The following is a 14,178-nucleotide window of genomic DNA, read 5'->3' as shown; positions in this document are numbered from 1 at the left end:
TTTCTTCCTTGAAGGAACTTGCACGAAAGCACAGTCCCTATCTTACTGTCCGAGGAAACATGTTAATGGTGACGTCCGAAATCACGATGTGCTAAGGCATTGAAGAAGGATGTATAGCTGGGCAAGTTTGTAATAATTCATCGTGGGAGGGTACAGCGCGAACAAGACGAAGGACGAAGCAAGAAGACTACACAGACGAGCGCTGACTCGAAACTGAATTTTTGTTGAAAGGAGCAAACATATCGATTATTATGATTATTTTGTACATATATGTTTGCTCCTCTCAATAAAAAATCAGTTTCGAGTCAGCGCTCGTCTGTATAGTCTTCTTGCTTCGTCCTTCGTCTTGTTCGCGATGTACCCCCCCCCCCCCCCCCCCCCCCGATGCTAAAGCGTGTTTTAGTGCTGCCCCAGCAAGAGTTTGAATGCGGTTCAGCGCGCTCACGCACACACACGCAAAAACACTCACAAAGAAGGACGATACAGTATAACAAAGCGCCTGTAACGCCTTCCGGCAAGTTTTCTCTTCCGCGTGGCTCAAGCGTATCCCCCTTCCTGTCCCTTCCATTGCCCTCTTTTCTACTCCTATCATCTCTTGCCGAGAGGTGTTTTTCAGTACTCTTACACAATTACCCTCACTCTCGCTCGGCGCGTCAAGGCTCTTCGTGCAACGGGCGGCGAAGGAGTCGTCGTGCTCTACGCGCCTGTGCCGCGGATTGAATGCACGCGCCCGGCGCGCTCCACAAGCGTGCGCTGGCATTCTTTGCTCAGCTGCATCCGCAGACATCAGCAATAAGCTTTTCACCATTTGCAAGAAGAAACAAAGAACGCCCCTAACGCATCCTTCGCGTCGGGAATTCAACACACCAGGTCGCATCGGCAGAATGTGACGCTACAGTGTAGGAAGTCCCATTCCTATCGACCATGTGCCCCTGCTCTCAACGATGTGCGATGACGAACCCTTGAGCATGCAACTGGGTCAAGAAGGACAGCAGTTAAGCGACTCGGGGCTCAGAAGGTGAGCTCTGACAGAGCTAGATTTCGCCTTTGAACGTGCGAATCAGGTCAGTGTCGCCTTCCTCGGAATGGCTCAACGGGGCTCCGAGTCGGCGGACGTCGCGAGGCGGCTTGGTTTGACGGACCGATGCTGGGGTGTGCCCTTCGCCGTGGCGTCGTCCGCCTTCTTGCTGGTCATGGTGAGCTCCTGCTACGGCTACCTGGCTGTGCTGTTCATGGAGAAGTACGCCATCAACCACGAACAGGTCTACCGGATATCCAGCGCTCTGGTCATCGCGCAAAGCTCGGCAGGTGAGACATTGTGTGAGGAGTGGTAAGCAGCACTGTATCACAGTATAGAAGGGTTTTAAAGAAGGAAATATAAAATCTGTTCGTGCCAGTGCGTAGAAAGTTTGAAACGTTTTTTATCATTTTTGTTACAAAGAAAGAAAGAAAAAGCTTATGTAACAAAATCAACTGACTGGAAGACCATCGCCGAAGGAAAAATGGATTAATAGTTATTTCTTTGCACGTTATCAATGACGTCAGCTTTCTGTTTGTGATTCAATGAAACATGGTGCTTGTCTGCTGAATATAGTACTTTGTGTAAAGTTTATTATCTCAGTGATCTCTTTGACCATTACTTGCGTTACTTTCATGAGTGTTTTATTCATTTTTGCCATTTTTATTTATTGAACCCTCAAGGCCAAAGGCATTAAAGAGGGGAGTCGTTGCAAACCAAGAAAATACATAAACAGATGCAATGCATGATTTAAAACAAAGTATTATCATACTCCTGTTATACAATGTTAGCTAATGCAGAACGAAAATCTTGGTTATCACTTATGTCGACGATTTCTGCGGGAAGGCGGTTCCATTCCCGTGATGTACGAGGCAAGAAAGACTGAAATAAAGTTACAGTGTTACACGTTTCAATGACAACTTTGTGACGATGATCAATGCGATGTGACGCGTATATGGGGTTCGAAATGAGGGCATCATATAGCATGGGATGATGGTATAGTTTATGAAAGAGGCTCAAACGACTTGTCTGCCGGCGAGATGCTAAAAGAGGCGAACAAAGGTTACCTTTCATGCTTGTTACACTTTCGGTACGGTTAAAGTTGGACAGGATAAAACGAGCAGCGTTTTTTTGAACTAGCTCAAGCAAAGTTATCAGTTTTTCATGATAGGGATCACATATGGCGGCGGCGTATTCCAGATTAGAACGTATTAGTGTTTTATAAAGCAATAATTTCATGGAAGATGGAGTTTTGGAAAAGTTACAGCGCACGTAGCCCTACATGCGGTTAGCTTTGTTAGCAATGTAATCAATATGGCGCGTCCAGTTAAGGTCAGCAGAAATATGAACACCCAGGTATTTATATGAAGTAACCGCTTCTAAGGAAACGTTATGTAGGTGTAGGTAGTACACAGGCGGAGTGTTGGCAGTTCTTGATATTCGCATAATTTTGCCATTATTAGTATTAAGTTCCATAACCCATTCATTACACCAAAGAGAAATGTTAGAGAGATCACGCTGAAAGAGGTTAGTATCATCGGGGGATTATATTTCGCGGAAAACAACACAGTCGTCAGCAAACAAAAGAATGTTAGATGATACAATGGAAGGGAGATCGCTTATGTAAATAAGAAATAAAGGGGTCCGAGCACTGAGCCTTGTGGCACGCCCGAGTAAACTTCGCTTAAAGGTGAGTTAAGATTATTAGCGGAAACGAACTGCATAGGTTAAGAATAATAATAATAACAATAATAATAATAATACTAATAATGGTTTATTTTGTCCAACTTTCTCACAAAGCGTACATTCCCGCAGCGCTTAAGCAATGTTGTGCTTGTCTGCGGTGCCGGCAGCCTGCGAAATAAAAACATGTTTTCTTGGTACCTTTCTTGGAACTAAATCACTGGCTTGACAATCTTATCAAAGCACAACGTAAAAACAAGCGCACATGTTACCGTCGTCGCTATCTGGACAGCGGAAATTTCATGAGTAAAGCAGAAGATCATTCACAGTTTTTGTAACACAGGCGCGACATGTCACCATCGTTAGTCTGTGGACAGATTGAATTTTGTTAGTAACTAAAGAATTGAGCAAGCATACACAGATACACTGCATCTTCTCTACGACACGGGGAAATTTCATAAACGAAGTTTGGTTGGTTTTGTGGGGTTTAACGTCCCAAAGCGACTAAGGCTATGAGAGACGCCGTAGTGAAGGGCTCCGGAAATTTCGACCACCTGGGGTTCTTTAACGTGCACTGACAAAGCACAGTACACGGGCCTCTAGAATTTCTCCTCCAAAGAAATTCTAGCCGCCGCGGCCGGGATCGAACCCGCGTCTTTTGGGTCAGCAGCCGAGCACCATAGCCACTGAGCCACCGCGGCGGCTCATAAACGAAGTAAAAATGCCGTTATATATATTTACACTTCTAGACACTTGAATAAACAAAATGAAATAGTGAATGTGGAAATATACAACGTAACACCTATAGAGCATTTAATGTAAGGTGCAAACCTTTTTATAGATTTTTAAGGAAAACATCCTTTAGTACTCGTTTTACCTTTTTTATCGATGTATGGTTGATCTCGACATCGGATAGTTTATTGAATAATGCAGGCGTATAGCAAGCTCTGCACCATTTGCCATATTTCGTATAAATTCTGAGGACGCTGAATCGTTCTATGTTTCTTGAGGTGAACTTGCTTTGAGGTTTCTCTGACTTAAAAATATTGTCATAATAGAACCTGGTACAGATAGTGTAGTTCTGGAATTCTTCAAATTGTAGTAGGTCTCCTGCCATATACAGGTCTTTTTTCTCTTTACCCTCTAATAGCACACCATACAAGACATTTTGAACACATTTATAAATTACGCTGGTAATTTTCTTTTGTTGTATTTCTGATCAAAACCCGTACAGTGTAATACCATACCGTAACTGTGCTACCCTCAAGGACTGGTATGCCATTCTTCTTATGTTGACAGTTGTGCAGCTTTTTATATGACACATCTGTGCTACAACAGTTCGTAGCTTTTTACAAATAAGATTCACATGGTTACTCTACGACAAGGTAGGATCAAATTCAATGCCTAAGTACCGGACATTATTGCTATATTCAAGTGGGACACATTTTTCAGCGTGAAGAAATATTGGCTGTAGCACATTCAGTTTTTTGTGGGGATAATGAAAACACATGAGCTTTGTTTTTGAGCTATTTGGAAAAATGTAATTTTTCTTGTACCCGTTCATAAATTTATGAACATCTGATTGAAGAGCGAATGAGGCTTCTTCCAAACTGGAATGTGCCATTACCAGTGCGGTGTCGTCAGCAAATTGGTACAACTTGGAGTTTAAGTTTAGGAATCCGAAAATCGTTCACGTATAAGTTGAATAATAACGGTCCTAGAGAAGAACCTTGAGGTACACTGAATTTAGTGACTATTACTTCACTATATTCGTTATCAATTTTCACCGTCTGTTTACGTTCGTGAAGTAATTTTGAAACCATGCTGCAAACGGCCCTCGGAAACCCAAATTTTTTAGCTTATCCTGTAAAATATTGCGATCGATTGTATCAAATGCTCTGCTCAGGTCAAGAAATAAGCTCAGCACAATTTCATTTTGGTCAATTTTTGAGTGTATTAGGTCGCTAAAATCTTCTAACAGCAAATCGTACTTCGACCTGTTCGAAAACCACACTGACTTGTTGTAAACAGTGAGTTCTCGCAAAATACCGTCATTATCTTCGCTATATATTTTTCCATTACGTATGCAAGGACCGGTAATATCGATATGGGTCTGTAATTGATGCAATAATTTTTTTTGCCCTTCTTGTATAAAGATCTGTCAACTGAAATTTTAAGTTTTTCAGGAATTACTCCTGAGTTTAAGGCTCCATTTATGATTGCTAGAATAACGTTCTTCAGTTCTTTAAAGTTCCTCTGAATGTCCCTTGGTCTAATGCCATCTTTTCCTGCTGGCTTATTAACCGGTATTGAATTTGTTATTTTCCACAAGTTATTTTCTGTTTTGGGGGGTAAGTAGGCCGATTTCTGGAGCGAGTCTATCTCCTTTGTTTTTGGCCGTGCATCCCGCACAGTATCTCTAAAGTTTTCAATTGATTTTACCAACTGGTCATTAAATCTGTCGGCAAGTTTCTTAACATCTAAATCTTCTCTAAAGTTTGCTTTAATGATCTCGTCGATACCTCGCTTTGGTTTTTTACACAAAACCTGGTTCACTAAATTCCATGTGCCTTTTGTATTTCCTTTGCTGCTTGGAAATTTGTTTAGAAAGTATCGCTTTTTAGCCAACCTTAGCTTTGCTGTTACCTTATTTCTCATCCTTCTGTACTCTTTTTTCAGCACCATGTTGTCTGGGTCTTGTTTGCATCGTTCCCATACGTGGTCCTTCTCTTGCAGAGTTCTAATATTTCGCGGTCAATCCATGTGCTCTTTCGATTTCTTTGCTTTAAAGCCTTTTGTTTAGTTTCTTTCAAATAGATAACCGACATTTCTTTAACGAACTTCTCATACATTTCCTCGTGATTCTGGCACACCAGTGCATTCCAATCAAATTCTTTAATTAATTTATCCACAGTATTGGTGTTTGTGTGCTTTAGAAGTTTCATGTCGATATCGTTGCATAAGTCCTTCCCTTTTAAATAGGCTAGAGCTACAAAATAGTGGTAAGCTACCTTCTGTCGAATCACTCCAGCAACTGATCATCTGGTCGTTGATGCGACAATGTGGTCTATGCTTGTCTGTGTGAAACTGGTCCCCTTCCATTCCTCTCTAGTGAAGTCCTCAATCATATTTTTTAATCCATATCCTGCAAGTAAATCTAGGTAATCCAGAACGTTCTTGTTACCTTGCTTTGCCACATAAATATTGATGTCACCTATTATTAACGGATTATTACTGTGGACTTTCATCAGCCACACATGCAATTTTTTCAAAAAGTCATTTATATTGTTTCCAGGAGGCCTGTACATGGCACTTATGACGTAGTTTTCTGTTTTAGTATTGACCGATACATGACAGCTTCGGCTGAAACTGAGCTGTACTCAATAATTTCCGATCTATGTTCAGATTTGACGAACACCATTATGCCACCCCCTTTGCGTTCCTTCATACAATAATTGTACTGGTTGTAGCCGTTCAAGTTGTACAGGGAGCATTCAGCATATTGTAAGTTGGTTTCACATAAAACAATAATATCAGGACACTCAGATGCCTGCGATAAATATGAGCGGAGTAGGTTCCAGTGTTTCTTTACGCTTCTTGCGTTGATCTAAAGAACAATAATGTCAACTTCATGTTTAGGGTTTGCTTCTATTGTTTCTTGGACATATGCCTGCCATTCCGGAAAGGACAAAAAAGTCTGAGACATCTTAACGAATATTGTCAAGGTCACTCTCGTGCTCCACTTGAATCACTGTAGCGCCAGGTGCTTTCCTGGTCAGAATTTTGCCATTTCTGGTCCACACGAACTGAAAGCTGTCCGCTTTTGCAGCTGATTTGGTTTTCCAAACAAGTTTTTTATTCTTTGTGTCAGGTTTTCGTTGATATAAATATTATCCAGTCTCAATGCCATCCTTTTCTCAATCCATTAATCCCTTGTCTTCCTGCTAGTAAACCAAACCATTATCGCCGGTCTCTTTTCTTCTTTTGCTCGCAATCTGTGTACGGATTCAATTTCCGCTTCTTCAGGGAAGGGCAGCTGTAGCTTTTCCGCTAAATCTTGAACAACTGACATTAGATTTACACTATCCTGTTTTGGAATGCCGTGTATTTCAATGTTGTTTCGTCTGGAATACTGTTCTGGTCGATCGACTGCCAGCAGTAGTTCCTTAATCACGGTCTCTCGCTCCGATATCATGGTTTCTAAGCCCGCAATCTTGTCTTGCATTCCTTCGATTGTCTTGCTCTGATCGTCTACTTTCTGCAGCATTTCGTCGTACTGCTCTGAAATGTAATCTACAGACCTCTCAATTTCTTTAGTCGTTTCCACTGCCGTATCTAGTTTAGTTTCCAGTGTTTAGTTTCAAATGCAGGCCTTTAGTGCCTGCATTTCTAGAACCTTCTCTATCGCATTCACTTTATCAGTTATCACTTTGACTGCTTCGGCAAGTTTTCGTATTTCATCAAGAACCTCAGATCTGATATGCTGTCCCTTTTCAGCACTCTTGTCTGTATTTTCCAATGAATACTGTCTATCGCTGTGCACTCGGCACGTAGAACAAATCCAGTATGCTATTTCTTCGGATTTCATAGCCTTGAATGGGGTTTTTGTAACACCTGAGCATTTCCCTACATGGTATTGGTTTGTACACTCGGAGCATTGCATTCTTCCTTGCTCAGGAGATAAGGGTTTCATGCATGCCAAACAATCAACTTTCGACATCTTTTCACACACGTAAAGAGGCAGTCCAGCGGTATGGAAAATACAACTCAGGAAAAACGCACCGTTTGAAAATGTCCGGGTTCTTACCTAGTGAAAAAGAACCAGATGCATGTTACACGTATGTCGTGCACCGCCGGACTGCATCGGTTGTCTCCCTCGTCGCTGCTTATAACTTTTCCATGGGTGTGACGTATCCAGAATCGCCGCTGCTGATTGGTTGACCGGACGATGAAACTCGTCGTGTGCTTCCGTAGTCCGTCTTTAGGCTCCTTCCGAAATACGGTCTTCAGCCTGGTGAAAAAGAACCAGATGCTTGTTACACGTATGTGTAACATGCATTATGGTATGTTTACCTGCATGGTATGTTTACATTAAAGGAGCTGGTGAAATACACGCTTGCGCCTCTGAGAAGGCCTGGAACAAATTAGGAGGCAATTTGCTTTAGTGGAATCAACCATGGTAGAATGTCGTCGTACGAGCAGCTATTGTGGCTCAATGTTTAGGGTGCTGCTCGATGGAGGCGAAATGCTGGACTCCCGTGTGCTGTCCAATGTCAGTCCACATTGACGGACCCCAGGTGGTGCAAATTTCCAGAGCCCTTCACAACGGCATCTCTCATTGCCTTGAGTCCCTCTGGGATGTTAAACCCCATAAACCAAATAAGACCAAACCCTTTATTACTAGCAGCCCTAGATCACTGTAATTGATATCCATATCAATTTTTAGAATCTTGGAAACGCAGTTAACCTCTGCACTGTGGTCCAGCTTATTTTGGCTGTTTCGACGAGTTACATGCACTGAAGGTTTTGCTTGGCCTAAAATTTCTCGAAAGCTTATGTATTGTAGCGCGATGGCGACTAAATTTGTCTCGCCACAGCGCTCAGGGTAACCGCGCTTTGGAAGTTCTAAAAACTGTCATGGATATTACTTATGGCCAGCTACAGTTATCTTAATAAATAAGGAGCCCAAGAGATGTACAAAGCTGTGATTCGACTACAAGACAGCCACTGGGCTCCACCTTTTGTGGAAGACCAACCCGGGCAAGCCAATTCCCGCCCCAAGTTCTAACACAGACTTTCCCTAAGCCACGAATCCCCACGATCATTCATTCATTGGGTATACTGCGGCGACTTTTGTTTGCTGAGTTGGCATCGTGCACGGCTTCATCATTATGTCAATCATTTCGTGAACTAGCTACCGCTGACAACTCTTAAAACACTGGCCGTACACAGCTATATTTTTTTTTCCTTTCCCACCGCAGGCTTCCTTGTGAGCCAGCTCCAACGCAAGCTGTCCGTACATCAGATCAGCCTCTTGGGAGGCTTCCTGGCTTCAGCCGGCCTCGTCACATCGGCCTTTGCGCCCAGCGTGGGCTGGATGACCTTTACGTTCGGCGTGGTTTACGGTAAGTTTAAACCGGCATTTGTGACGAGTTATCCCTGCAAAAGCACTAGACAGCTCATTGACAAGAAAACTACGCATCGAACAGAAAGTGTCGGCGTGACAAAACTCGCGATTGGTCGAAACTGTATGACGCCATCCGAAACAGGAAAGGGTAACCAGTTATATTCAGCATTAGCATTTGCAGCTTCGCCAACTGAAAGGAATGGAGTAAAATTAGAATATCATTGCAATAAAGTTGGAATAGAATTGGAATAGAATCAAAATAAAATCGCAATTGTCGTAAGATCCTTAAGTGGCCACGGTAATTTTTCGCCGTCAATCTTTCGATCTTTGCGCATGTCTTTGCATTCACGATAACGCATGCGCACTCCGCGTCACCTTCAATCAATGGATCTGTCGGTGAACACACGAAGCATGACGTCAGCTTTTGAAAAGCTGTGATGCCGTTTGCCACTAGGCTGTGTAGTTTTCTTTCGCTTCTTTCATGTTTTCTGTGGCCTTTGAAGTTTTTTAGATGTATTTCTGCCTTCTTACGATTACTGTGTTGAAATTACTCTCGCTGCAGTGTGGTTGCTATGCCGCCCCACCTACAAAATCAATCTATCAGAATGTCTACGTACGCCGGATAAACTTGCTGATCCAGCAGCACTCCTGCTTTGATGAGTACACTGTATTCCCGCGTCGAAATGCTGGCTATCACGTAATTTATGGTATGTTTTATTCTTCCATTTCACAGGAACTGGTATTGGAACAGCCCTGCTGGGCCTCCTGCTCTACTTGCTGATTTACTTTGACGAGTACAGAGGTACTGCAACTGCCATCATGTGGATATTCAGGGCAACTTCTGGAATGGCCGCCCTGCCGCTTTTGTGGGAGCTCACAGAGACGTTCGGAGTTCAAGGCTGTCTCCTTATTACTGGCGGGCTGGTGATGCACGTCCTGCCAATCATCATGCTCATCAAGTGCCCTCAACCTTGCCGTGTGCGCTGCTTTAAATCAGCTCCCCAAGATGCTGATGCTGCCACAACCATAAACAAAGAGAGCGTTGAAAACGGTGGCAAAGATGCGGCACTGCGTTGTTCGCAGCAGCAGCCACCGTCGACGAGTCCCGAGAACCAACTCGAAACTTCTACTCCTTCCAAGAACCGCATAACTGAAATCGCTCTCTCGAGCTTCAAGTCGCTGCCGTTCTACGTAATGGTGCTTTACTCGGTCGTCACCGAGTACGTGTTCGTGACGTTCTCGATAACCATCGTAGCTTACGCCGTCGACAAGGGTTGGAAACTGCAAAATGGCAATCAGCTCGTGATCTACAACGCCATAGGACTCCTGGCCGGACGAGTGGCGGCACCCTTTGCCACGGACAAAATTCCCTTCAGCCGCTGTCCCGTGGCCGTGGCGAACATGACGGCTGCAGCTGGGTTCTTTCTGCTTCTTCCTATGATGACGACGTTCGCTGGTCTCGCTGTCCTCGCCTTTTTGATGGGCGTGGTCATGGGCTACATCCTGTGCATCAAGACCGTGCTGATGGGGGACTACATGGTTGTGGAAGGAGTTAGTTTCTGCTGTGGGGTAGCCGGTATACTAGCCATCCCGGTGTGGCTCTCCGGACCTTCTGTAATTGGTGAGACTCATATCATGCCTCCCTCTTTGCCGTTTAATATGAAGTGACGGGTGCATTAACGTGTCTGGTGTTTTCTTTGCTTTTCAGGATTCTTCCGAGACACGAAAGGCTCGTATGATCTACTCTACGTGACATTCTCGGCGTTGAGCACTTTTGTGGCGCTGCTTTTGCTGGTGCTTGCTTGCTGGGACGCCTCTAGGCGAAGACGTCAGCGCGACGATCCCCACCGCGGTGCCGGAGCGCCTGTAATGCAGACCGCGAATAAACCTAAACTAACTTCCATTCCCCAAGAAGACTACAGACTTCAACAGATAAAAAAAGATTCTAGAACAATACTACAATGCTCTCAAAGAGTACGTCCGCCCCACACTGTAAAGGTGGTGTAGGAGATTTATGTAGCGGAGCTTTCTTGGTCTTAATGTTCTGGTCATTATGTCCATAATGAATTATTTTGCTAACCGCAAATCTAATCACGCTTCGGTGTATTTTCTTTGTAATTTGTGCGCAAAGTACAAAATTACTAGTCAAAGACTGAACAGTTCTTCAGCATTTTTCGTCATTTGCGTGCTTCAGATCCTTAGAGAGAGGCTGCGCTTTTATTGGGCACTTACTGCCGCCTCAATATCCCGAACGTTCTTGGAGTTCCTGGAAGCGCCATCTTTGCTTTGTTTGCGAAGTAGGCCTTTGCTCGCTTTTTCGAGGAGGCAGGCCTCATTTATGTCTCGTGAATTACTTTTCAGTGTGCCTGATACTGTGTGTTCTGTGCGATGCCTTATGCGATGGCGTGATAAATCATGCCTGCTGTGTCTCACTGTCAAGCAGGTCTCGCCAAAGGAGGCGAAACAATCTGTCTTTTAACCAATAAAGGAGTGAGGACAGAAATTGTGAGGCCTGTTTATGAACAGCGGTAAACACATGTGCCTCGAAGCAATTGCTTTTTTCTTAGCCTTCACTCACATGCGCAGGATAGTCGCAAAATGCGATCGCTGTAATTGCGCACGAATAAACGCTTTTAACTGCCGATTGTTAGCAGTAGGCCCACAGTGGAATGCCTACGTTGAAGTTCATTCGTGCAGACAGTGAAATCTGTGCCACTATGCTAGTAAAGCTTTCGCTGCACGGACGGACGGACGGACTGACTGACTGACTGACTGACTGAGTGAGTGAGTGAGTGAGTGAGTGAGTGAGTGAGTGAGTGAGTGAGTGAGTGAGTGAGTGAGTGAGTGAGTGAGTGAGTGAGTGAGTGAGTGAGTGAGTGAGTGAGTGAGTGAGTGAGTGAGTGAGTGAGTGAGTGAGTGAGTGAGTGAGTGAGTGAGTGAGTGAGTGAGTGAGTGAGTGAGTGAGTGAGTGAGTGAGTGAGTGAGTGAGTGAGTGAGTGAGTGGGTGGGTGACGGACGGACGGACGGACGGACGGACGGACGGACGGACGGACGGACGGACCGCTAAGGGTTGGTTGGTTTGGCTAAGGATGAACCCTTTAAATCGGGCGGTGGCTCAAGCCAGCTAGCGTTTACTGCAGTAACGAAGCTATCCGTTCGGCGTTGTTCATCACTCGCCACCACACAGATTTATTCCATGGAGGAGAAAAGGCGGCCCACTACACCCCCGGCCACGGCAAGTCAACAACACAACACACACTGACTGACAACCCCGTCTCCGTCCCCACCCCGACCGCCCCGACCCTTTCCCAGAGAGGGTATGTAAACCCCTCCGAGGTCACCGTGCACAGAGATTCGGCGCGTCCGGTGCCCACAGGCCCCAAGGTAAATGGGTAATGCCCTGTGCGGCTACCACCGACCGTTCTAACACTCCCCTCCAGAGTGGGTGGAGCGCATTCTACAATGCTGTCAACCTCAGCGGGTAAAGGAGCTGCACCAGCCTTCGGAAAACCGAGCCACGCGACACTCTTATCTTGCAGGAACGTACCTCATTGTCTCTGCCGTTGAGCACGTTCTCCGCTCTCCTTAGCTTCCATATCAGGTGCGGAAGGGGTTCTCTAACTAGCACCAGCTGGCCGACTTTAGGCGAGGGAGACTGCGCTTGGTGCGTCTCGTAAGCTGATCTTAATTCACGGAGGTATTCCGCTCTCCAGACCACCCAGAACCTGTTATAGAACCTTCTTCTCTGCTGCCAAAACGAACAAAGCATCTCAGGTGTCGAAGCGGGCGGCTCCCCATCCGCTGTCGGCAGAGTCGTTAGCCGTCTCCCAAGGAGAAAGCTTGATGGGGTTAGGAGTCGCCCTCTGCGACTTCGTTGTACACATAAGTCAGTGGCCGAGAATTCACAACGGCTTCAACTTCGCAAAGGATGGTGGCTAAGTGTACAGCTTCTAGGCATTTCTTTCCGATCACTTTACTTAATGTCATCTTCACTGAGCGCACCATCCTTTCATAGAAACCACCCCACCATAGCGCCCGCTCAACAATGAAATGCCGCTCAACTTCTGCGCATGCAAAATGGTCCACGACATCTTGGTGGCGCAGCATATTCCACAGTTCGGTCAGTTCCTTTGCTGCTCGCTCGAAGGTCTGCGCGTTGTCCGAATAAATGGTACGGCACAGCCCCCTTCGCGACACAAACCTTCGGAACGCGAACAGAAAGCTGCTTGACGACATGTCACAGTCAAGCTCCAGGTGGTGGTGGTGGTGATAAACATTTATAGTGCAATAAATTTTTACAGAGAGGTGATTGGGGTAGGCCCTATTGGCCCTTTCCCCTAACAATACTAAGTGGAGCCCCTATTCCGGGGCCCCATTGGCAAGCAACGCCGCCCGCGTCCGGTGAACCAAGGCCTTTTGGGTCTTTAGGTCCTGACAGCCGAGCAGGGACGCCTCCCAGTCCTCTCTGGTGGGGTTAGGGTTGGGCGGGATGGATGGGTTGGATTGACACGCCCAAACCATGTGGAAGGTGTCAGCCACCTCCCCACAGAACTGGCACGTGCCATCAAACGATGCGTTGAAATGTTTAAGTACCACCGGGCACAGTACAGTGTTAGTAAGAATTTTGATGAGGAGGCGCTCGTCAGCGCGATCCACTCCCTTACAAGGGGCCGGGTAGCGCCGGTGCTCCTCCTTGTAGTAATCCAGGTGCGCAGCTCGCGTGACAGCACAAGTGAACGGCACTATGTAAGCTTTGCACATGCGATTGTTCTCCTTCACTTGTTTATTTGAAAATACTCAGGCCAATATATTGGCCCATGCAGGAGGGGCTATACAAGGTTTGGTTTGGTTTGTGGGGTTTAACGTCCCAATGCGACTAAGGCTATGAGAGACGCCGTAGTGGAGGGCTCCGGAAATTTCGACCACCTGGGGTTCTTTAACGTGCACTGACATCGCACAGTACACGGGCCTCGAATTTCTCCTCCAAAGAAATTCAACCGCCGCGGCCGGGATCGAACCCGCGTCTTTCGGGACAGCAGCCGAGCACCATAGCCACTGAGCCACCGCGGCGGCGGCTATACAAGGTACTTAAAATACAAAAAGCCAAATGAAATACATAGGGTTATAATCAATGAGCAAAACAATGAAATAAACAGTTCATTCACTCAAGAAAATGCTTATCGAGAACTTTACTGAAATTGGAAGACTGAAAAATGGCCTTGGGAAGCGAGTTCTAGTCGGAAACAGTCCGTGGAAGAAACTGTGTTTGAACGAGTCAGTCCTTGCAAAAATGGTTTCGAGCAAATGAATACGTGAATAGTGTGTTCGGCGCGATAATTATTTGAGAATT

General features: G+C 45.5%; 1 protein-coding gene across 1 annotated transcript; it reads left to right on the top strand.

Annotated features, from left to right (window-relative positions):
* Window positions 1–683: 683 nt before the first annotated feature.
* Window positions 684–11,470, top strand: LOC149337090 (monocarboxylate transporter 12-B-like). Its single transcript, XM_089554821.1, has 4 exons — window positions 684–1,308; window positions 8,683–8,826; window positions 9,562–10,449; window positions 10,537–11,470. The coding sequence occupies exons 1-4, from the start codon at window positions 1,086–1,088 to the stop codon at window positions 10,833–10,835; spliced, it is 1,554 nt and encodes a 517-aa protein (XP_089410947.1). The 5' UTR covers window positions 684–1,085; the 3' UTR covers window positions 10,836–11,470.
* Window positions 11,471–14,178: the final 2,708 nt, after the last annotated feature.

This window comes from Amblyomma mixtum, chromosome 7 (assembly GCF_055824585.1).
Source record: "Amblyomma mixtum isolate Tamu chromosome 7, ASM5582458v1, whole genome shotgun sequence".
Taxonomy (NCBI): domain Eukaryota; kingdom Metazoa; phylum Arthropoda; class Arachnida; order Ixodida; family Ixodidae; genus Amblyomma; species Amblyomma mixtum.
The sequence above is the reverse complement of the archived record's forward strand: the minus strand, read 5'-3'. Positions and strand labels throughout refer to the sequence as shown.

Bases quoted from the DNA above. Each gene is read 5' to 3' on its own strand.
- LOC149337090 (XM_089554821.1), top strand. From the start codon at position 1,086: ATGGCTCAACGGGGCTCCGAGTCGGCGGACGTCGCGAGGCGGCTTGGT. The intron at 8,827-9,561 runs GTAAGTTTAAAC...TCCATTTCACAG, and splicing joins TACGTTCGGCGTGGTTTACG to GAACTGGTATTGGAACAGCC. The intron at 10,450-10,536 runs GTGAGACTCATA...TTTGCTTTTCAG, and splicing joins CTCCGGACCTTCTGTAATTG to GATTCTTCCGAGACACGAAA.